The sequence below is a fragment of the Neopsephotus bourkii genome, unplaced genomic scaffold (assembly GCF_033783945.1).
Source record: "Neopsephotus bourkii isolate Nb327-2 ecotype Australia unplaced genomic scaffold, CSIRO-AGI_Nbou_v1 NB_1825, whole genome shotgun sequence".
In the NCBI taxonomy this organism is placed as follows: Eukaryota; Metazoa; Chordata; class Aves; order Psittaciformes; family Psittacidae; genus Neopsephotus; species Neopsephotus bourkii.
The window spans coordinates 3,924,761-3,949,580 of record NW_026902298.1 but is presented as its reverse complement, the minus strand read 5'-3'; the positions used below and the strand labels follow the sequence as shown (position 1 = coordinate 3,949,580).

General features: G+C 45.0%; 1 protein-coding gene across 1 annotated transcript in view; it reads left to right on the top strand.

Moving 5' to 3' along the window:
- ME3 (malic enzyme 3) overlaps positions 1-24,820 on the top strand; it is a 114,696-nt gene that overhangs the window by 64,939 nt on the left and 24,937 nt on the right. Inside the window, exons 4-6 of the mRNA XM_061343388.1 lie at positions 14,020-14,095; positions 20,069-20,230; positions 23,433-23,536. Coding sequence (XP_061199372.1) covers positions 14,020-14,095; positions 20,069-20,230; positions 23,433-23,536 — 342 coding nt within the window. The remainder of the gene's footprint in view (positions 1-14,019; positions 14,096-20,068; positions 20,231-23,432; positions 23,537-24,820) is intronic.

Below are 24,820 nucleotides of genomic sequence, written 5' to 3'. Positions count from 1 at the left end.
GGCACTGTTCATACCCCATTGTTTTAATTCCATGGGAATGCTTCTTTTCTGTCAACAGTCCATCTTCATATGAAACACCAAAAACTCAGTCCCTCATTAAAAGATGGACCAGCAAGCAGCTCCATGTGTGTACATTTAATGATGAGCTGGGGAGTCGAGAATAGTTCTGCCTTCTTCCTATAAACAGCAAACAGAGTGGTTTTGTTCTCAAACAGTACTGTACAGTCTGTGCAGCTCAGCTCCAAACAGCTCTCTGAACTTATGGCTGCACCCTCCCCATCTGTTGTCTCAAGAGCACTGAGTGCCTTCTGCAGTGCTGGTTTTGGAGTAATTGTTGGGGTTTGGATACATTTGGGCTGATTTTGGGCTCTTGTATGCACTTCCACAAACCACCCCACAAGAATCATTTTCACAGGAGGTGATGCTCTGCACCAGTGCCTTCCTCGCTGTGTACACTGTACATTCATGCAACATTAAACACTCTGTACTGTGTTTGAAAGCCTTGTTATGCATAATTCTTTTTAATGATTAATGTTTAAATTAAGCCCTCATTAGCATTGTGAAATACATTTTAGTCCTAGCCAGAAAATTCAATAGTAAGGTTCTCTTTTCTTTACAAGCTTTTCATTATTGTGTCCTTGAAATGTACCAGTAGGCAGATAGACTGTGTAGCTTTTGGTATAGAAAGATGCAAAGTAAAGTAATTGAATAATACCATTTTAAAAGCATGTCACAGGCATGAAGTTTAACTTCATTTTCAGCTGAGAGTTGTATACTAGTAGGGGAAACTGAGGCAAGTCCTACTTACTGACTCAAGGCATCCTGAGGCAGACCTCAAAGAGGTGTAATCAGATAAGAAATAACATATTATGGGTAAGGTTATCTTGGCAAACACACTTGTATCTTGCTTGTCATCAGAATTCCTAGTGAAACCACTGCATTCCTTCATATGAGCTGCTCCTCAGGGTTGCTTTTTGGCTTGTATTTCTCCCAGGTAATTGTATTCTGTTCCCTGATACCCAACTTGTGGATCATCTAGTCAAGCCTTGATCATATCCTCTCCTCCTCCTCAGTGTGTATGAGGAAACCAGAGAAGGAATTGCTCTTTGTACAGAGGGAGGACACTTATTTCTGTGCAGGAGTAGAAGGTAGCAGAGATAAGGGAGCCCGGACTGATCAGGCAGGGAAGAGCACAGTGCTGGTTTCCAGCTAGCCAACATTCACAGCATCAATTCCTGCTGCACAGCCACTGTGTGCACAGCCTTCAGTCTGCCTTCACCTTGCAAGAAGTTAAAACAATATTTGGGAGCTTTGTTTCTTTTGTTTTCCATCCCTGATGTTATCGTCAGCAAGGCAGGGTTCTTTATACTGGACTCTCTCTGCAGTTGTTGGAGAATTCCCTTTCCTATAACTCCTTTCTTGTGTTTTAAGCCCGCAGTACTTCAACAATGTGGTAAGAACATCTGTTCTCATGGTCTGACAGTTTTGCTGCTGAATTTGGGCTTGGAGCTGTTCTGGATTCCAGCCTCTGGCTTCCATAGCAAAGGGCAAACTGTCATGCTCTCAGTGCACAAACTTCCTATGGCAGGGTGTTTGTTCCCCTAAAGATGCAGAATGAATTTCAGCCTACCCTCAGATTTGGTTTGCTGCAGCAATTACCTTCTTATCTAAGTTGTCACGTTTGATGCTGTTGATCAGGCAGGAGAGATGAGATACCTCACTTTTAAAACACTACGTGGTGCTCCAACATGGGTGGATGTGCACGTACAGCATAGTTTATGGTGAGGAGGGAAGTGTGCAGAATAACACATAGCCTTTCTGTGCCCACAGCAGCAGCAATTAGTGACCTGTGGACACAATACATTTTCCCTTCATTGAGATCTTTCTCAGCCCCATTAGTGCTTGGCTTTATGTTTGAATGTTGAGCCTGGAAAGACTAAAGCACAAGTAACTTGCTTACACAGCAACTCTTGTACGAGAGCATCTGAAAATAGTCCTACGAGGTCCAGCAGGGCTTCTGTCATCACAATATGTCTATTGGTGTTCACATGGCTGCAGATTTTGTTTGCCAGACACTGCTGTTATAACCGCAGAGCTCAGTGCCTCCATTACCTTTCCTGGTCTCTATATACAAACTCTTAGCTGCACTTAATGAGCATCATGGGGATCCTTATGCAGCACAGGACTGCACATGGGCAATGCTGTTTAAAAGGTATATTTCAAGGTGGAGAGTATCTTAATTGTGACAATATCTTTGGAAAGAGACTTTACTTTTTCACAAAGAAAAAGCAGGGAGGGACCTTATCTCAGGGCACAGAGTCAGGGTTTCATTTCTTCTGTGATAGTGAGGGATAGTTTATTACAGTGCCATAAAAGCTCAGTCTCTCGAGACACTGGGTTATTCATGAGCACACTGATATTTGAAAGTATAAAGTTGTCAGCTGCTCCTCAAAAGCCTTTGGCATGCCCAGAGAGCAGGACTGGTGTATCAGTGTTGGAGGAAAGCTATGGGGTCATAAAACACTTGCTCAAGTTCACTCTTCTTTTCCTAGAGGCATAAATATCCTTGAGGACGATTGCGAAACAACGTGGACCATGTTGGGGTGAAGCTGAACCTGGAGGATGAAAGCTAACAGGATGCAGATGGTGCGAAAATGGCCTGACAGGATAAAGATCTGTGTCTCTGATGACAAATGAGCAATGAAACAGCAGTCAGTCTGCAGAATTGTCTTGTCAACAGATCTGGCTCCACTGAGGCGCTTTTATTAATGGTGTTGCGCAGTCTGAGCCATAGGAGAGACAGTTTCGTGTCATTTCTAGACACTTTAAACCCAAACCAAATGGGAATTAGAACAGAGGTGTAAATCCCATAGACTCCTCCTTACCCACAGAGTTGTCTGCACTCCCTCATCTATAAAACAATGGAGACCAAAAATGAGTGGGAAAATCGGCCTTTCGATCATTGTCCTGAAAACTCTGCTTTGAAACCGCTTTAAGCAATCTCTACCTGTAGAAACACCAGTTAAAATCGCTTGTTGCCACCAGCCTGGTTCAGCTTCCTTCCAGAAGCAGCTGAAAGCAGTGTAAGAGAAGATGAATGCATTTAATGATCTGTGTTTAGATAACATCACCTCAAGGAGATGAGGCGTGTAACAGACTGAAGGAGGGATCTGTGGAAAGGATCATGGAGACAGTGCATAGTCAGGAAGCCCTGAAGGGGTTGGCAGGAGATATAAGTAGAAGACAGTCTTCGGTATGGGACCAGGTTACGGAATGAGGAGGAGGAGACCAATGTTGGAGTAGGTGAAGAGGAAGGAGTTAGTGCAGGAGGAGCCCAGGGCTGCTGAGAACAGCTCAGCTTACCTGCAAACGACTGCTGAGGGGTAGCAAGTTCAATGGTTGTGCTGACCCTACCTTTTCCAGGCAAGTCTTTTCAGCATGCTGTACCCCCATCCTTGTCCCTTAGAATCATAGAATCATAGAATAGTTAGGGTTGGAAAGGACCTTAAGATCATCAAGTTCCAACCCCCCTGCCATGGTCAGGGACACCTTGCTCTAAACCATATTACCCAAGGCCTTGTCCAACCTACCCTTGAACACTGCCAGGGATGAAGCATTCACAACCTCCCTGGGCAACCCATTCCAGTGCCTCACCACCCTAACAGGAAAGAATTTCCTCCTTATATCCAATCTAAACTCCCCCTGTTTAAGTTTTAACCCATTACCCCTTGTCCTGTCACTACAGTTCCTAATGAAGAGTCCCTCCCCAGCATCCTTATATGCCCCCTTCTCTGTTCCCACTTCAGTTAAGTGCTTCTCAAAATGGGGAGAGGAGCACAGGTTGGCTTCTGGGCACCCAGAGAGATCTGGTGTATCAGCTAGGTTCTGAGGTACAATGGAGACTGGGAATAGGATGGACGCTGTTGGTAGTGTGAGGCTGTTCCACAGTCATAACATTGTGATGGGAGTGAAAAAGGACTTAAATCCATTTTTCATTAGAAAAACAATCAGTGCTACTCCTTTTATATCTCCAGTCTGCTTTCTCTCCCTCCCTTACTCATCCTGAGTAAAATGTATGTGCAGCAGCTCTAACAACCAAGAGGAACTTTCACTGCCTTGCGGTAAAAACTCAGGCCCACTGAAGTTAACAGCAAAGTCTCATATTAATTGATGAAGGTCAGGCTTTCCTCTGCTGTCAGAGGTGATTTAGCTTTAAGTCTGTTGAAATTCCCTGATTTACCAGGAGAAATTTCAAAGGAAGAAGCTCAAAGGAAGAGGTGGAGTTGGCCAAAAGAAAGAGGTTGACCTGGTCAAGGAAATTCAACAGACTGTGTTTGCCTTTAATCTGGCATAAATCTGTGCTGCTGCCACAAGGAACAACCCCACCTTAAACAAAAAATGCCAAAGACAGGGAGGAGGGAGGAGAATTATTTAGAATAATGAATACCAGGATGTAAATTGGAGACACCAATATCCATTGAGCTGTGGGACAGCCTCCCATAGGCTGTGCATCGTGACCTGGGGACACTTTTAATGGGGAGCAATCCTCTTTTTTAACTACTTGGTTTATGGAATGTTTATATTAATCACAGAATCCCAGACTGGTTTGTGTTGGAAGAGACCTTGAAGCTCATCCAGTTCCAACCCCTGCCACAATCAGGGACACCTTCCACTAGAGCAGGTTGCTCCAAGCCCCTCTGTCCAACCTGGCCTTGAACACTGCCAGGGATGGGGCAGCCACAGCTTCTCTGGACACCCTGTGCCAGCACCTCAGCACCCTCACTGTAAAACAATTCTTCCTTATATCTAGTGTTGAGTCATCCCCCATTTCAGTTTAAACCCATCACCCCTTGTCCTATCACTGCAGTCCCTAATGAAGAGTCCCTCTCTAGCATCCTTGTGGGCCCCCTTCAGACACTGGAAGGCTGCTCTGAGGTCTCCATGCAGTTTCTCTTCTCCAGGCTGAGCAGCCCCAACTTTCTCAGCCTGTCTTTGTATGGGATGTGCTCCATCCCCTCATCATCCTCGTGGTCCTCATTAATAAATGATATTTTTAACTTACATAATTTATACTGACTTTCTATGCCTCTGCAAAGCTGAGTGTGAGATGCAGTCTCCTGTTGCTGTGTCAGAGCTTGCAAGCTGGCTCCCTTATCCTCTGAGAACAGGGCATCCAGAAGAGGAGTCAAGAGGCAGCATAAAGAGATGTTTTGCATTTGCCAAAGACTTCCCCAACAGGTCTGGACAGAGCGAGGCCTTCTGTTCTTTGATAGTGCAATTCTCACCTTCCTTGGGTTTTGCTGCATTTGGGGTTTCGTTTCTAGAGAGCTCTGTGTGCAGATGGAACACCATTCAAAGGTATGACAAAGCAAGCCACACGTACCTTCAGTACATGATTATGGACTGTAAAAGCTGCTGATGCTTTCTCTATTTGCTGCAGTTGATGACATAAGTTAAAATTCATGAGGTGGGTTCACTAAGACAGGGTAATGCCAGGTTAGACTGAATTCATCTGAAAGCTGATTGCTCTGGTATTGTCAAGATAACGTTTCTCTTCCTTGTCCGACTTTGTCCCAGGTCTGTGTTCATTCTCGGGGCTCCCTGCAGTGCACTTTAAAAGTAAAGGTGTGGGTCTTGGAAGGATTTGCTCAGCGCAGGAAGGAAATAAAATCAGGGTAGGACTTAATTTAACTTCCCAGGGATTTCTGATCCCAGCTTAACCTCTGTGTTATCAAGGAAAACAGAATACGTGATGTGCTTAGCAGTGAAAGCAGATAAGGGCTCCTTGGTCAGCATCACTGAGCAACGGTACTGATTGCCCTTCGCAGCACAGATGCTTCTCTTTTCAACCCTGTAATCCTCCAGTTGCTGACATACAGCTAGGATCAAATATACAAGCAGATTTAGGATGAGCCTCCAAAAAGGCAGAAGAAGAATGAGTGCTGAGTTGGGTTTTCTTCCACTTAAAGTTGGTTTTGAATGGAGGGCTTCAAGCTCCTTCAGTGTGATGGGATTAAGTGCAGCAAATGGTACTGGATTTGGGAGGTGACCCCACTTGCTGGTTGGTGGAATACCTGGGTGGTGGGATATTGTATCCTGAGAATCCAGCAGGGACAAGCATCTCAAGACAAGCCAAGAGCAATGTGGGCCCGTTTGCCTCCTCCCTTAATCCTAACCTGTGTGTAGCACAGATTCATTGGAGACCTGATACCAACCCTCTGCATTTTCATATTGCTGCATGATGACCAATAACAGCAGTAACTGAGGTGCTGTTTCTCCATTGATTCCCCCCCTGGAGAGGAAGGACAGACTATTCTTTAGGCTGTTTCCTGACTACCAGAGCAAATAAATCCAGGATTCCTCCTGTTTTGTGCCCGCTGTCCCCTAACACTTCACATTTGTGATGCCTTCCACATCTGTTTCATCCCTTGTCCATATTCACCTGAGCTCCACCACAGCTACTCACACTGCTTCTCTCACCTCTTCTATAGGGAGCAACAGGCACAGGTTTGGGCTGTGCTGTCCCTGATGGTTTCCTGATCCTGTCCCATAACTGTTCCCTTTTTTCACTTGGTTTCCTCTACACTCAGCTTTCCCCTCCTTTTCTCTGCCTTCTGCTTATTCCTGCAGCCCAGAAGGGCTTTAAGGCTTTGCTAGGGCTCAGTAGGAGCTCAGTGTGAGGCAGCACATGTTGTGTCTGGCTGCAAGCTATCTTTCTGGCCAACTGTCAGAATAATTGTGAGAGGAAGGTCAGTGTTTCCCTCCCCAGAGTGGTGGGGACCTGAACCCCATTATCTTTTCCCTTTATCTCAACAGTGATTTCCACAATAGGGTGTAGGAACAAACATCTCCGAGACCTTTGCCTTTCTGACAGGATTGCTTGAAATGAGCTAGCAGGTAAGGGAGGACACAGAGTGATTGGAAATGTCCCTTTTCCTGGAAACAAACCCAGCTAAAAATAGTGCTGGGTGTTAATAACTTGGCAGACTTGAAGCTGGATCCAAAAGCTTTGCTTTGGGCTCTGATCTGGACCTTCCTGCTGTGGCAGGGCTTGGACTATGCCTAAGAACTGGAAGGACTGAGCTTGCACTGAAGCCTGTGTGCAGTGCTCTCTGCATTTGGGAATAATCCCTCATCTGTGCTCATTCAGATCTCTCCATTCCTGGTACTTGGCTGTTTCCTACAGCTTAGCTGCTTGCCACAGAATCATAGAATAGAATCACAGAATCACAGAATGGTTAGGGTTGGAAAGGACCTTAAGATCATCCAGTTCTAACCCCCCTGCCATGGGCAGGGACTCCTCACACTAAACCATATCACCCAAGGCTCTGTCCAGCCTGGCCTTGAGCACTACCAGGGTTGGAGCATTCACAACTTACTTGGGCACCCCATTCCAGTGCCTCACCACTCTCAGTATCGAACTTCTTCCTTATCTTACCTGAGCTTCCCCTGTTTAAGTTTGAACCCATCCCTTAGGATCATGGAGATTTCCCTGCACAGGTTTAGTGGGGTAGTGTGGGTGGTGAATCTTTCATTACTGTACCTGGGAGCCTGCATCTTCTGGCTCCCACAATGAATTGTAGTTTTTCCTGCCTAAAATGGGTGATGACACCTTTAAGGACATTTATAATATTAATGCAATCATTCACCTTGCAGATCATATGAAATTAAACCCTACTTAGATTGTAGGGTATCGCCTCATAAATCTCTGTATAGCTTTATTTATTAATGAATAATTGATTGTGCTTGGTTGCAATTGTTTTTTAAATCGGTACCTCAGGGCATCCTACAATGTACCATAAAAGTTATCCAAAGCATCACAAAGTTCTTGGGTTTTATTGTAAACAAATCTTCAGGAATAGCTGAAGAATCACCCCAGAGGTTTTATCCAATGTAATGATTACTTGAACTGCCTTCAGACACATCAGCACACGTTAGCACGTACTTTCTCTCCAAAGCCTGCAGCCCACAGGCATTTATAATCTGGAGCTCTCTTAAAGAGCCAAGCAATTGCAAAGTTTATTTTGTTATCCTGAAACCTCTTGTCCTGTTCTGGCAGAGCCCTGAACCCAAACCCTCGACAATAGGGGTGCAGCTGGTGGGGATGTCTCCAGAGGCTCGTGTTGCTCAACTGTCAACTTTGTGTGTGAGTCCTGAAAGTGTAAATAAACAAAGCCAAATGTAGGGCTTTATTCTAACAACGTTTTACTGCATCTCCAGCACAGACTGGCCTTTAATCCAGAGTGGCTCCTCCAGCCTGATCTTCTAGCATGGCAGTGACACTTTGCTGTGGTTAGCATTCAGTGAAAGTCAAGCCATCAGCTCCTTCATGCATGTCCCCCTTGCAGCCTTGGACAGCCAGAACACACCTACCAGTCAGCTGGGGTTGGAGCATGATTCAGCTGAACTCCAGAGCACAGAGCAGCGTGCAGCAGCACCCTCCTGCAGTGACCAGCCAGCTTGTCTTATTTTCCTGAACTGCAACACTGCTCTGAGACAGTCTTGCTCAAAGCTTTCCAAGAGCATCAAGCCTTTAAGTAAGGCAATGGCTGTGATCGCAGCAGAAGGTCAGTTTGTGCCATGCCTGTCAGAGCCCTTTCCTCATATCTCAGTGGAGGTTTCTCACCGCTGTCTCACAACATTTTGGCTGTTCAAAGTCAGGTTTGGATGTTGGCAAAGATCTCTCTTATCTCTTTTGTTTGTTGCTTTTTTAAGCACTGGCTTCCCATGGACTTCTACCCCTTCCGAGGGAAATCCAGGCCCCTATTCAGTCAAAACACTCAAGGACTTTCATGTGGGCAGGATTTCATCACCTTCTGGTTGTGAGTGGAGACCTTTAGCCTTAGTCCTGAATGCTTTTGTTCTGAGAATGAGCCTTTCCTATCCAGATGAAAACATTGAACCACGATGCCTGCCTATCTGATGTCAATATTGCATATTCATTGCCCTAATGCTAACTCACCCAGTAGTCTTTATCCTCTCCTCGCTTGTGGAGCAAGTTTCCCTCCTAGCACCAAGACTAGAAGTTTCTTTCCACTAGGACTGGAAAGAAAATGAAACCAAAGCCTCAGTTTTGTGATCGTATTCATGAGTTAGTCTTGTAATGCATCACATACTGGTACAGCAGCACACACACGAGGAGCCGGACTTCTTGCAAGCACCCTTTCTTGTGTTGAATGACAAGCAGTGTGTAAACATGTGGAGAAACAGCGTCCTTAGCTACTATTTAAATCTGCATCCCTTCATCAGTCTCTCTTTTCAGGAACAAGTAATTATATAGGACAAAGTCTGGCAGCACATTAAAGAAGATACCACTGATGTTTCTTTTCTGAGATCCACTAAACAGGATTGATGGACTGATCATTGTGCAGTTCAGCAACATGCAACTTGCAGTTCAGTTTCTTGTGTTCTTCGTGCTCAATACCAAGCCCTGAGCAAGCCTGACCATTGCAGTGTCCGTAAATATTGGATAATGCTGTTCAGATACATTCCTGCCTTGTGGAGCAAGTATATTTGTCTTCAGAGAGCAGTCCTTTGGGAGGAGTGAAGGAGGAGGAGAAGGATAAAGCTGCAGTAGTTGAGAGGAGTTTTTCTGTGGTTTTCAGCTAGGGTCAGATTAGTTTTTGATCCTTTTAATGGTGTCTCTTTGCCTCCATAGGGATGTGGATACACAATATGGTCCTATCTCAGCTAGTAAGGGAAATTCATGTGAAGCAAAGAGTGGTGTGCTTTTGCTTCATGCTTGTGTACATAGTAGTGATCCAGCACCATTATCTGTTCTGCTCTTCTGTGGCTTTTGACCAGTGTTGAAAAGCTGGTGGGTATAATAGCTGACTGTTAGTCATAGAATCATAGAATAGAATCGTAGAATCATAGAATAGTTAGGGTTGGAAAGGACCTTAAGATCATCAAGTTCCAACCCCCTGCCATGGGCAGGGACACCTCATGTATGGTAAATGTAAAGAGGCCATTCATTGTATAGATGTAAACACGTAACTGGAGTCCAAAATGACAGGCCAGGGCTGTAAGAGGAGCACAGCACTGGCCAAAGAGGTTTTGCCAGGAGTTTGGTAAAGCAAAGCAATTGATTGCATTTAATTGCATTGGATTTCTGTTTGATTGCATGTCAGAGGCAGCAGTAGGCTAGAAAAGTAGAGCAAGAGCACACCAGGAGGGCTGCAAACACAGCCACAAAAGCACTGGTTGTTCCCAAGGAAAAGCTATTGGGGGAGACCTTAGGGATAGAAGGGAAGCGAGGAGAGATTTGGAGCTGTGAGGAAAGAACTTGCAGGGTATTTTTCACTCCCTCTGTGTTTTGGGACATGCATTTGTACATTCTCTGTAAATAAACATCAGTGCTTTAGAGACAGCACTGCTGGCTCCATCGTACGCTGTTCCTTCTAATGGGAAACAGCTCACAAGGCAGCACTGTTAACCAGGAAGATCAGAAAGGGGATCACTGCTTTGCCTTTTGGAAGAAGTTATCAGCTCATTGAATTAAAGCATTAAGGAATATTCTTGTTTCCTAATACCTGAGACATGTTAAAATTCATTTCTTCTCCAGTGTCTAAAATGAATGTTATTCTAAAAGCCATCACCAGTATCTGGCACAGCTTCCTCCAGGTATCACATGTGCCCTGTCTCCCTTGTCCCTGACCTCTTCCTAAAATGAGCCTTGTAGTTCTGTTATTGTCTTCACTGTGGGTCTTTCAGGTGCCATCAGGATGGCCGAGATCTATCCGGTACCAAGCAGCACCACAGCAGGATTATATTCCCATGTCTCACATAATACACTATGTAGCTTTCCTGGAGTGCTTCTATGAACTCAGCTGGGACAAAAGCAGAAAGGAAAAGATAAGAGCAGAGGGGGAGAATAATACAGTCATGAGAATCCCTACCCTCGACCTGCTGGTCACGCTTCTTTTTGATGGAGCCCAGGACACGGGTGGTTTCTGGGCTCACGTGCACACTGATGGTTCATGTTGAGCTTCCTGTCAACCAATACCCCCAAGTCCTTCTCCTCAAAGCTGCTCTGAATCCAGTGTTTGTGCTTGTGATTGCTCCAACCCAGGTGTAGGACCTCGCACTTGGCCTTGTTGAACCTCATGAGGCTGACATGGGACACCTCACAAGCGTGTCAGGGTCCTTCTGGATCCCATCCCTTCCCTCCAGCATATCAACAGCACCGCAGCTTTTCATCAGCAAACTTGCTGAGGGTGCATCAGTCCTACTGTCCATGTTGCTGACAAAGATGTTAAACAGCACCACTCCCAATACCAGTCCTTGAGGAACATCATTCATCACTGGATGTCAGTAAGGTGCGGACAGAAATACTGCCTCAGTGGCAGATTAAGAAGCTGTAACCTTCCTGAAAGCTCCCTTCAACCTTATAGCATGCCCACTGGCACAATAAAATCAAGGCTGGCTTTCACCTTAACTAAAGGCAGCTGTAGGGAAACCTGTGATGTTAATGGACTGAATAATAGGAGGCTGCAGCCATGAAACCCTAATGAATGCAGGCTGGAGCACGCCCTGCTCTGAGGGATAACAGCTCTCTGGAGGTTACTGTTTAGCCAGAAGTGGTGGTACAGTGTGTATGTTCTGGCTTGACCTTGCTGGGGCAGTTAATTTTCACTCAGCTCTATTGCTTGTGGGTTTGCCCCATGCACGTGCGTTTGGTTTCCAGATAACTGGGTGTGTAGCTGCCTCTCTGATAAATCTATACAGTGACTAAACCCATGTAGAATGGCAGGTCCCTGGGCACAGGTGAGGTTTCTGTTGTGGAAAACCAGGTTGTGTGCTTGCCCCCCACAGTGCCCATGTTACATGACTTGATCAAAATGACTTATCTTCTTAGTGGTTTGTTTTAATTGAAGCATTCTTGAGTCTCAATGGGATTAAAGGAGAACTTCCTCCTTGTCTTTTTGCTTTTACTGGTGGACAGAGCAGTGGGTTTCAGCTTCTGCTGTGAGCACTGGATGTCTTTCAAAGGTTAAATAGCTGTTGGACACCCTTCAGCGCTGGAGAGGTGGGAGCGCATGACACACACAGCTATACAGTTTCATAGGTGTCTTTATTATGTATGGAAACTTCCTAACATGAAGTATCTGCAATGACGTTACTAATTTATGTTTTTAATTCCCAGTTAGTAACTCCTTTCTACATGTAGATGGCAGCAGCCCAGTACCCCTTTTTTATGCAGATTGACATCTGTGAATACTGCCTTTGAGATAGGCCATGTGTATATGATTAGTTTGTTGATTACTGGGCATGGTTTTAAAGAATCATGCCGAATAAATGGACCATTGCTTTCTTTTCTTTGCAGTTCTGATCTTCCTGTGTGATTGTGATTTGATCACTGTTGAAGTCAGCACTTTCATTGCTCTTCTTTTCAAAGTAAAGGGCTTTTTCAGTAGGGATCCCACAGTTGACTGTGGGAAGATATCTGTCCCCTACAAGAGTCATGTGAGAGAAGTCCTTGCCAGAGAAGAGTAACCCAATTATGTTTAATTATTCATCACTCATATGGCCTCACAATGGAGATTGTTTTCAAGCATTTTCTACCTAGTATTTCACACTAGAACCCCAAACCATGACCAGATCTGAACTTGTTGGGGCTGAGCAATAGTAGAGAGATGTAAGCAACAAAGATGCATTTGTTTGTTGTTCCAGCTGGTGCAGATAGCCAGCACAGCTCCTGCTTTGGTGAGCAGATAAGAAGGCAAGGAAAATGAGTGCTTCCTCTTGCCAAGAGGAGCCCTTGAGTTAGAGCCCTTGATTTGTGCTGGTGAGAGAGAGCTGTGAGCAATACAAGTGATTTCCCCTGGGACAGATGTGGAGGAGGTTGTTCCTTTGGGGTTAGTGCTGCATAAAAGGAGCTTCAAAAATCCTGAGAGAGCAAGAGATGAATCAATGTGAATAACATTGTCCCGGGTATTGGAAGAATCTCTGCTATGGGTATTGGTTTTGGTAATAGAAGCAAAGAAAATTAAAACAAGCCACGAGTCTAAAACATATTTCAAGTATGCTGGCTTCCAGTTCCTCGTTTTATGCAAAAGAAGGTGTTTTTACTTAAACGTCGAAGACCTTTGTGTTGTGCTGTCAGGTATGCTGTTGTGTGTGTAAATGCTTTGCACTGAGGTTTCATCCAAGCATTTCATTTTCTCTTTCATTTTGCATAAGTTTTGGTGGTTTTCCTGTGGTGAATGCAAGTGTTGAAAACTGAGGTTAGATATGCAAGAGAAAAACAGTGTTGCAAGGGCAGGTTTGGCTTGGGTCAAAGCAAATGCTATGGCAAATATTGATACAGTCAGAGCTCTGTTGGCTAGAGAGGAGACTCAAAATGTCTAGCTCTGTGGTAGCCATCCACATCAACGACATTAGTAACTGGCTGAGAAGGATCATGCTTTCACTGTTTGAATGGCCAACAATAAACTCCCCAGGACAGAACGTGTAACAAGGCTTCTGTAAAACCATCAGCCTCCCCTGCATTTAGCAGAGTTATTTTAACTAGAAATTCCTTCTGCACTAAGGCAGAGTTTGTTTCCCAAAGCAAAGATCACAGAAGCACAGACTGATTTGGGTTGGAAGGGACCTTAAAGCTCATCCAGTTCCAACCCCCTGCCATGGGCAGGGACACCTTCCACTAGAGCAGCTTGCTCCAAGCCCCATCTGTTGTGGCCTTGAACAGTTCCAGCCTTCTCTTCTCCAGGCTGAACAAGGCCATCTCTCTCAGCCTGTCTCCATAGCAGAGGTGCTCCAGCCTCAAGATGTTTCACAAGGCTGAAATGTGCCACACCGGTGGCTGTTGAATGAAGATGCTATTAAGGACCTTGAGCCTTTGGGTTTTGAAATGAGTTTTGTCATTAGCAGTCCATTGAGGCCTCATTTTCATGTCAGTGAATTGCTGCTCAGCAGCTCATTTCCCTCCATTTTGAGGTTTCCCCTCTTTTATTTGATCTTGGAGTTACTAACTTTTTTACAAGGTTCATTTTTCTTTTCTTTTTCTTCTTTTCTTAGGGGGTTGTTTATCACCATCCATGACAAAGGCCACATTGCAACAATGCTAGACTCTTGGCCTGAAGAAAACATTAAGGTATGTGGCACATCTTCCGTGGACTGGGAAATTACAGGCAGTTGGGTGCAAAATGGGATATTGATTGAAACTGCTTGGCGTTATTTACAGAATTGCCTATTTAAAAGGACAAGCGAAGAGTTACTTCCTTCCTCAGAGAGTTTCCAAGCTGGACTCAGTTCAGGTTCAGTTTCCATTCCAGGTTGGACCTCAGAGACTCTGTCATGTGTGTACATGGTCAAGATCAACTTTATCAGAATTAACAGGACTTTGGCCATTAAAGACTGTGTGTGATCATTAAGGACTGTAGTGATAGGACAAGGGGTAATGGGTTAAAACTTAAACAGGGGAAGTTTAGATTGGATATAAGGAGGAAATTCTTTCCTGTTAGGGTGGTGAGGCACTGGAGTGGGTTGCACAGGGAGGTTGTGAATGCTCCATCCCTGGCAGTGTTCAAGGCCAGGTGGGATGAGGCCTTGGGTGACATGGTTTAGTGCAAGGTGTCCCTGCCCACGGCAGGGGGGTTGGAACTTGATGATCTTAAGGTCCTTTCCAACCCTAACTGTTCTATGATTCTATGATAATGAACTTGTGCAGAATAGGGGTCCTAGTGAAGAAATAAGATACGTCTGTTGAAGAACACATGTAGCAAAGATACATCTTTAAGGTGTCTCTGTAACTGACTTGCTTGTTAGGACTCCTTCCCAGTCCAGTGAGTCATGCAGCATCCAGAGCACTGGCAACACTGCAAATAATATTTGATATCCAGCAGCTGAACACCCCACCCAACAAGTGATCTTGTGTTTTTCACTAGAGCTCGGGGCTGGGCAAGTCCCTGGCATGAAATACCATGGGATGTCAATACTTGAGACAGGTCTTGCCAGTCAGCTCCTTCCATCAGTCTGAAAGTACACGTGGCTGGGAATTTCCCTGGCTATTGACAGGTTTGGTCCCCTATCAGCTGTTTCTTCCAAGAACAAAAGGTTGGCAGCTGAGAAACCCTTGCAAGCATTTTCCATTTCTCAGGGACAAAAAAAAGAGGAATTTGACATGTTTCCAGAAAAAAAGTAATCATATTCCTATAACCTTGTCTTTGGAACTGTGGAGAACAGATGCAAACTAGACATTTTGTCCTTGCTCTATCCAAAGATCTCAGTATTTCCATTTCTTTCTGACAGGGGACTGTGAGTAGAACTCATTATGGCTGATAGATATGTTTTTGCAGATGGGGAAACTGGCATAGAAAGATGAGAGACTGCTGTTGAAACAGCCCACTCTGGCACCCAAAACAGACCATAGGAAGGGCAGTGGTCCATGGAAGAGATCCAGGCTATCTATGCTCCAGATTTGCCAGACTACAAAGGCAGCTAATTTCATCAGCATTGCTGGTATGGACTGCAGGGTTCCTTGTGTCTTTGTACACAGGCTTATCCCTGCCTGAACTGGAACACTTGAGATGTTGAGACAAGTAGGGAGGCACCTGCACTGCACATCAGTCCCTGGAGGGACTCAGGTTTTTGAGAAGGTTGAACATAAACACCAGTAAGTCCCATTGAAGATAGTGAAGAAATGCCTGGAGTTGTTGCTCACATTCTGCTTTGTGGCTCATTAGAGCTTCATGGCAACTGTGGAAATGGGAAATCTGGGTCATAGGCTTGGATCCTCTGCCTGGAAGGGCTGGAAGGGTGTTGTGCTTAGCTTAGCAAAGCCTCAGCCAAGATCTGGTATGCCATACCTGTACCCCTCCTGGTGAAACTGGGCTGCTCTGAAAGAACCATAGTGCCAGAAGCAGAACAAGCAAGAAGCCATTTCTGAACATACTCATATGGGAGGGTGGGGTTTTCATGTCTCCTCCAGGGTGGTTTATGAATTGTGCCATAAAGAAACATTGGATAAAATGCTGACAGGCATCATCAGTGCCTCCCCTTCCTCATTTTCTCTCTGGTTCCCTAATCTGGTACTCTTTTTTCTGCATGGTGCTAAAGCAAGAGAATCCTACAGGATGGCATCGTGGCAGGGTTTCATCATGGCAGCTATGAGCATCTCAAAGTAGGATAATCTAGAAACTATATATTCTATTCCAACACAATTGTGCTGTCATGCTAGGTACTGCGCTGGCCTTCTGCCCTTCTTTCCATCCTTTCCTTCCTCACTGCTTCCCTCCCTTTCTCTTTCCATAGGATACTCACCTACAAATTCACTCAGCATCTTCAATCCCCATCAGGATAGCGCTGTACAGGGCTGTTCAAACTCATCTTTCCATGTGGTATTTTCTGTTCGTGCATTCAAGGCAGAATATGAGTTCATCCTGTGAACGCTGACCTCATGCAGTCAGTACAGAGAACTGGGATTGCCAACGGTGGCACTTGCCTCAGCAGCATGGAGATCAATGTAGTGCTCCGGATGACTGCTGGACCACACGCCTTCTACCTAGGCATTGTGAAACCAGGTTACTGGATATGGCCTGTGGTCCAGAGCCATCTCAGTTACCATGGAACCACAGAATAGTTTGGGTGAGAAGGGACCTACAAAGGTCACCTAGTCCAACTCCCCTGCAATAAACACTGACATCTTCAACTAGATCAGGTTGCCCAGAACCACATCCAGCCTGCCCTTGAATGCCTTCAGGAATGGTGTGTTCATCACCTCTCTGGGCAACCCATGCCAGTGTTTTACCACCTTTATTGTAAAAGATTTCTTCCTCATATCCAGCCTGAATCTCCCCTCTTTTAGTTTAAAACCATCAACTGTCATCCTATTGTAACAGGTCTTGCTAAAAAGTCCCTCCAGATCTTTCTTATAGGCCTCATTTAAGTGCTGAAAGGCCACAATAAAGTCTCCTCAGTGTCTTCTCCTGGCTGAACAACCCCAATTCTTCCAGCTTTTCCTCACAGGAGAAGACTCAGTAATCTCAACTTGTGAGAGAGATGAGCATCTTCAAAGAGAAATATCCCTTTCATCCCTTCCCAAAACAGCTGCTGGAGGGAGGAGATGGACTCTGGAGGCTCCTGTCTCTCCCCATCAGTTAAATGATCGGCTTAAACTGCACACCCAACCTTTACCTTTAGCCAGAGACTTGCCTGGAGTCATCAGGAAAATTTGTGTCACAGCTGGAAGTAGAAAACAGGTTCTGATTGTTAAACCAGCCCTTCAGTTTGAAGGGTCTGTGCTGCTCAGCTAGAGATTAAAGTCCTGTTTGTTGAGTTCTGGTCACACGAACAATTGAAACCATTCCTTTGTCTGATAGAGACAGTAATGAATGTCTCCTATGCTGTACCTTCTGTTCAGTGTTATTTTGAGGACATTTGGTACCTGCAGAGTGCAGCACGTATAAGGATGAAGAAAATTTCCCTCTCTGATTCATATCTAAGTGCTATCAAGCAGTTTTTAGGCTCACATGTGATCGCTTATTTGTTTGGATGCAAGGGGATCTATGCTCAAGAGAAATGTTTTGATTCATTATAACATTATATATATATATTATGTGCATAATTAGGTTTCCAAGTCCTTTTCATATAGTTTGCATCAGTTTTCAGGATAAACCTGGAGCAGTTCATGTGCTTGCTGCTTTCCCTATTCCCATCTCTGCCTTCCAGTCCCAATTGCATCCTCTGGGTGTGGTAAAGAATTGAGCACACACAAACAGATGGAGCCCATCCAAAAAGAGGCTTTCCCATCGCTAACGTTTCACACTGACTCAGAAGGAAAAGCAAAGGAAGGAAGGAAGGAAAAACAGGAAACAGTTCCAAAATGGAAGTGGATAAGTGTATTACTGCCATGACTGAATATCGGGAATTGTCCAGCCTCTAGTCCAAGGACAGTGTATATAGTCCTTTGGTTTGAATAGATCACTTCTTAGTGAAAAGAAAGTGGCAACAACCACTTTATATTCTATATATAGAAGGATCATGTCAAAATAACCCCTGTTGCATACTGATTGTCACTATTATATGATCTTTGCAACCCTGAAATGTATCATGTCTCAAACTATAACAGAGAGGGTTATTTTTTGCTAGAGAGCAAAATGGATGTAAAATGAAGAATAGATGCATGTGTCCTCTGGATCTCTAGTTTTTCCTCAGGTTTATTTCTGATACAGTGGTTTAGGTTGAGGGAGAAAATTGTTTTGGGATGTGTATATAGTCTGAATAAGAAAAGACACTGAAACAGATGAGTATGATTCTTCCTCAAATAGGAAAGAGGTTTATCCTACTCCTAAACAACAAAATGCTTCTCCATCACAGCAATGAACCAGTGCATCTTTATGCCACCAAGGAAGTACATCTGTAGCTTCTAATTTCCCATTCTCTTATTTCTCACGAAAGCACACACATGTATGTCCTAAGTTTAGCCTTAACTTTGCCAGATCAGCAAAGAAAGAGCTTCTCTTCTGCTTAGAAATCCAAGCTAGGCTGTGCACGAGTCCCCTGCAGGCTGATAAACCATTTGATGTGAGCGCTCTGTTCTCTCAAGTGCTGAGAGCTGAGGTTTATTATTGTATTTACAGCTCGTCTCCCACAGTGGGACTGGGATCCAGTATATTCCTGTTCTTACTGGAGTTCAGAATTTCCCTAAAGAGTGCCTGACCCTGGGGACAAAACAAGCAAACGGAGCAGTTAACCTAAAACTGGGGAAGTTTAGTCAGATCTGCTTGGTCACTTGCCTCCTAAGGTCTCAGTGATGTGCAGTATGGGGTGAATCACCCAACTTTAGGCTTCTAATCTGGACAACATTAAGCAGGCTTTTACTTCCCTTCTTGTCACAAAGAAATGGTACAATAATAAGATCTAAAATGATGGATCGGAGATTTTGGTGAGTGGCACATTACGGTGTTGTTGAAATGCAAAAGGCCAGTTGCACAAATGGCAATTGTTTAACTCCCAGCTGGGTGGAAAAAGAGGTCTAATATTAAATACATCATGTGGGAGCCTCTCTGCAGTCCATGCTGATGGCTTCTGACTACCTGAATTTGCAGTCAGGGGAATCAGAGGCAGAGGGACCCACTTATAGTGAGTTTTGTTTTGATTGTCTCATCTTGGCTACTCCACAGCTACTCTACAATAGTGTGAAAACAGGAGCTTGTTACTTCCACAGTAATGAATGCAGCTCATAAGCACAAACACTTTTGTACAGAGCTCTTTTTTTTTTCTGAAGAAAAACAGGAAAAATGAAAGGCAGATCTCTTTTGTGATGTTTCTTGTTATACAGCTGAAGATGCACAAAAAGCCATGCTACAAGTCTTTGCTAGAAGTGATTGAAGTGCTGGTAAGCAGAACTGCTGCTCTCCCATAGTGCAAGCAGCTCCCCATCAACCACATCATCCCTACCCCTCAGTTTAAGAAGGACAGGGACCTGCTGGAGAGAGTCCAGCGCAGGGCAACTAAGATGATTAAGGGAATGGAGCATCTCCCTTATGAGGAGAGGCTGAGGGAGCTGGGTCTCTGTAGTTTGGAGAAGAGGAGACTGAGGGGTGACCTTATTAGTGTATATAAATATATAAAGGGGGAGTGTCACGAGGATGGAGCCAGGCTCTTCTCAGTGGCAAACAATGATAGGACAAGGGGCAATGGGTACAAACTGGAACACAAGAGGTTCCACTTAAACCTGAGAAGAAACTTCTTCTCAGTGAGGGTGACGGAACACTGGAACAGGCTGCCCAGGGAGGTTGTGGAATCTCCTTCTTTGGAGACATTCAAAACCCGCCTGGGCACGTTCCTGTGTAACCTTATCTAGGTGTTCCTGCTCCGACAGGGGGATTGGACTAGATGATCTTTTGAGGTCCCTTCCAATCTCTAACATAGTGTGATACTGTGATGCCCCCAAAAATGAACAGCCCTCTATCACTAACAGCTAGTTAACGTGGTGTCACATAGAAAGAGCAAATACCCATTGCACGATGCCACTGCAGAATGGCATCAGTGTGAAGACAGTGGAGCTGGGTTTGTTTCTGGAGCCTTGGCAATGCCATACAACAGTCTCTTTTGATCCTCCTAGGCTATTGTGGTGACAGATGGAGAGAGGATTCTCGGTTTAGGAGATCTAGGAAGTTACGGCATGGGTATCCCGGTTGGGAAGCTTGCTTTGTACACAGCTTGTGGTGGAGTTCACCCACAACAGTGTCTCCCTGTCCTGCTGGATGTTGGCACAGACAATGAGGTAAGACCATTCTTCATTAATCTGACAGGGAGAGGGGGGAGAAAGAATTGAGGTTTATGCTTCACTGAGGCCAGTCCCTAAATGTGGAGGCACAGGCAGAGCCATCCAGGATGAGATGATGGCTAGACCAGCACTGCAGGGAAGTGGGCAGGCTTCATTCCTGTTTGATGCTAAAGAAACTTTTTCTCTTATGGGGAACTGAAATGAACACTAAATAGCTTTGTGGTCCCCTGGTGAGAAGACTCAGAGTGTTGCCAGTTGGAGTGGCAGCATGGCAAGGTGAGTTGAAAGATGCTGTACAGGAAGTCCCAGATTTATTCTTCCTCTGATAACTGTGAAAAAGGAGGCAGATATGGGTGTCTGCATGGAGGTGACTGTGTTCCAGAAAGTGGAGAATCCCCAGTGGGTGGTTTGGGGATGATTAATTTCAGTGTTCTGTCAGACTGCACACTTCACTGCACATGATAACCAGACAAGAGGACTCCATCTGTTTGCGGATTCTTGCCTTATGACTCTGGCTCAGAAAGGCCGAAGCGCAACATCTCAGCTGTGCCAGAATGGACATCTGTGAGGGATGTCTTTTTCTAACTCAAATTAATATCCTATAGTCAGTTGTGATGGGCTGGGTTTATCCATTGCTGTACAATGTCCTTGTGCCTCACTTGACCTCAACTAAACCAGACACGTGTTTCTGGAGAGGAATAACAAATCTGGGGTGTAAGAGCTTTGAGTCTGTGTATGAAGAGGAAATGAGTGCTGACATTTTCAGATGCGATCTTCTGCACCTCTTTCACTGCAGCCCCAAGTGTCTCACATTGGACACTTGACAAAAGTGAAAGAAAGCAAAATCAGTGGTCATGGATGGCATCTGGGATGAGAATCCCAATTAACTCTTTGGTCTCTGATCCCAGGATTATCTTATCCCTTTAGCATGTTGTTCTGTCATGGACTTGTGGAATATAGGCTGTGCTCATCTCAGGTATTTCCTAAAAAGTGGGAACTCTGCATTTGGACCCTCTGAAGCTAAAGCAGGAATTAAGGCTCAGTCTCTCACTTTTTAGAGTTTCCAGTCAGTGGGGCATTGTACTTAACTTTGGTTCCTTCATCTCTTCCTCCTCCTCCATGCTTGTCTGGACATCACCAAGTGCTGGATGCTCTGAGCCTCCCAGCTGGAGGGACCTGGGTGAAAATGCTTCCCATGAGAAGCTTCTGGCCATCTGTTTCTATTTCAGAATACAGGGGACACTAAAATGGCACCAGTGACTTTTAGGCATCTCCAAGGGTCAGATGGGGACTCCCACAATCAGTCTTGGGCACTTTTGTTCTGCCCAACATCAAGTGTAACTTACGTGTTCAGGAACTTGCTTGTGGAGGCAATTTCCACATCTGGGATTAAGGTACAGAACTTGCTGTTTTCCAGCAATATGAGCAACGTATTCCCTCACAATATAAACATCTTTCTTTAATGGCTTTCTCATGTTCATAAACCCAGCTTAACCAAATCCTGAGCATGTCCTAGGACCATCGTGCCCAGGAGTAAACTCACTTATCAGTATCTTCTATAAGGCACCTCTTATATGCATTCAGTCTGTCTCTGTGTTACTAACACAGGAACCTCAGGTAGAATGGATTAAATATAGTAGCCATATTTCTAGCATCAGTTCTGGCTTGTCTTTCTGACGGCCCATAATACTTTGTACATTATTTTAGCAGCTTGGTCTTTTTCCAGTTCCACTTCTGCCTGTGGTAGAAGTTTATTCTCCATTAACTGGTCCCAGAGTACGTGACACTACAGGAGCAATCAGTGAGGTGATGCAAATGGGTCTGCTTGGTGTTCATAGAATCCTAGATTGGTCTGGGGTGAAAGGGACCTTAAAGCTCATCCAGTTCCAACCCCCTGCTACGGGCATGGACATCTTCCACCACAGCAGGTTGCTCCAAGCCCCTGTGTCCAACCTGGCCTTGAACACTGCCAGGGATGGGGCAGCCACAGCTTCTCTGGGCACCCTGTGCCAGCGCCTCAGCACCCTCACAGGGAAGAGCTTCTGCCTAAAATCTAACCTCAATCTCCCCTCTGGCAGGTTCAAGCCATTCCGCTTGTCCTGTCCCTACAGGCCCTTGTCCAAAGCCCCTCTCCAGGTTTCCTGAAGCCCCTTTAGGCACTGGAGCTGCTCTTACGGTCTCCCCTTAAGGAGCCTTCCGCTTGTCCAGGCTGAACCAGCCCAGTTCTCCCAGCCTGTCTCCATAGGAGAGATGCTACAGCATGTTCAATGGCCCTGAAGAGTTAATATGTCAAACTTAGGGGAAAACTCTTTCAACTTCCCTTCTAAGGGAAAACAGCTGTGACTGTAAAACAGATCTGATTTTAGCCCACCTGCCAATATTGTGGGCCATATGGCTGCAGGACAATAGGTTTGAGATGGCTCATCCCCTTCTCCTGTGGATGATTCAGTTCCTGAAACTGGGAGTTGCACTTCTGTGACTAAGAGATGTGTTGGCCCACCTGTCCTTGAACTTTGCCCAAAATATGTCCAATTTCCATGCTGACCCAGTCCTTTTTAGATGGATTAGTGGTCCTAACAGAACGTATGTTGGATTGATTGGAGGAACAACCTGGGTTTATATTCCTAGCTGGAGCCAAAAACTGAACTAATCCGTTGTATCAAAATACTTTGCCTTGACGCCTGCAGATAACTGAGGTGAGTGCTAGGTGGGTGCAGAGCTTGGGAACATTTTGGCATCCAATCACTGGTCCTGGGCTGTCACCTGACAGCTAAATGACACATGTCATTTCAAGTTACTTCAGGTGATCTTCCTTGCTCGGAGCACTGTTTATGGTCAACAGCTTTCCTGGTAAGCTCAGTGCAAAACAGAACTAAATGAGCAGTAAACACTCCTCACACAAGGTCAGCTTTATTCACTCTGAGTGAGGTTACTTGGCAGAGAGCCTTTGGTAGAGCAGATGGGGATGCAGAGCAAGCTCCATTTCCTATAGCAGTCAAGCAGCATTACATCCCTCTGACTTTATTTACACAAAAGACTGTCCTAGCTTCTAGTGGAAGAGCTGTATGAGGTGGCCTTCACTGCATAATAAGTAATACTCATATGACCACAACAGAGGAACTTTTTTGGGTAGGCTGGGACATAAATCTCAGTCCACCCATGGAAGAGAAGATGTCAACGGAATTGCTTTGTGTCCTAGGCTCTCCTGAGTGATCCACTCTATATTGGACTGAAACACAAGAGGGTTCGTGGGAAACAGTACGACGAACTGATTGATGAGTTTATGCAGGCAGTGACCAACAAGTAAGTGGGATTATATACATGGCTCCTCTGGGCTGCTTCCATTTAAGAACAAACGTTGCATCTCGTGAGGCAAACATTAGTATAACTGATCATCCAAGCAAAGAAAGGTCATTTCAGTGCAAGTCTCCTGGGTGGTCTACAAATGACTCTTTGTGCTCGAGCACTCTGTGTCAAAAATATTTGTCTTCAGAGAACTGAAATGGGACAGACTATTTATAACCATTTCCTGTCCCCATAGGCCAGAGGTGTCACACATATGCCCTGTGGGCTGTATCTGGCCTCCATCACGCATTTATGAGCCTCATTCAGCATAGGCAGAATCTAAACTTTGGTTTGTTTACACTTTGTAAAGGAAGTTTCTAGCTTTCACCATTGTGAAGGAAGTCATCTAAATGGAAATGGCATGTTAATGCACACGGTGGTGTCTGTGTGAGTCTGCAGGCTGCCTTTCTATGGCTTTGTTGAAAATAGGAGCTTCCCTGCTGGCGTTTAAGGCTGTGGAGCAAGAAGGCAGGGATCATAAGCACTGTCTTTTTAATGGTGGGACAGATCAAGTGCATTTTTCCATTCTTACTTACTAGCTGGGATGGAAAGTGTTTGATACACCAGGGAGTTTGAGATGAGAGGAGCAGAACCACAACCTCAGTGCTGTGTGTGCACTGTGCATTAAGTTCCTCTTTCTGAAAGAAATCACAATATATTCAAATCTCCACAACTGTACCATAAGGAGAAAAGTGAGAACAACTGTTAAGGAGACAAAGAAGAAGATTTGGAAAGCCCCAAGCTCCTAAACTGCTTTTTCTGCTTTTTCTAAAGCAGCAGATGCTATTGATAAGTGGCAGAGTGCTGCAGCCTGTGCCTGATTAATAGGCTGCTGCCTGTCTGTGTGTTTTAGGGTCTTTCCCTCACAGCTGAAGGAGCTATATTTGATCTTCCCTCTTTCTGTGCCTCCAGCTGGCTGTATGTGTGTGTGTTCCTGCATAAATGGGAGTGGGTGGTACGTGTGTCATCAGCTCACAGTTCATCCTGTCTCCCCTGGTAGGAGGCATCATTACCAGTGTCTAATGACAACACCTACCCATCCCCTGAGAAGCATATCTTTACACACAGTCTGACTGCCCAGCTGGCTGTGGGTGGAGGGATGCAGGAATTAGGGGCTGAAATGCTAAGGAGCATTCCATCAGTGGAATGACACAGCTGACAAACCAAGGTTTGAGACGGAAAAGAGTGTCATGAATGAATTTCAGCCTCTGTTGATGTTGGTGGCTGCTCTGCTTAGTGTTC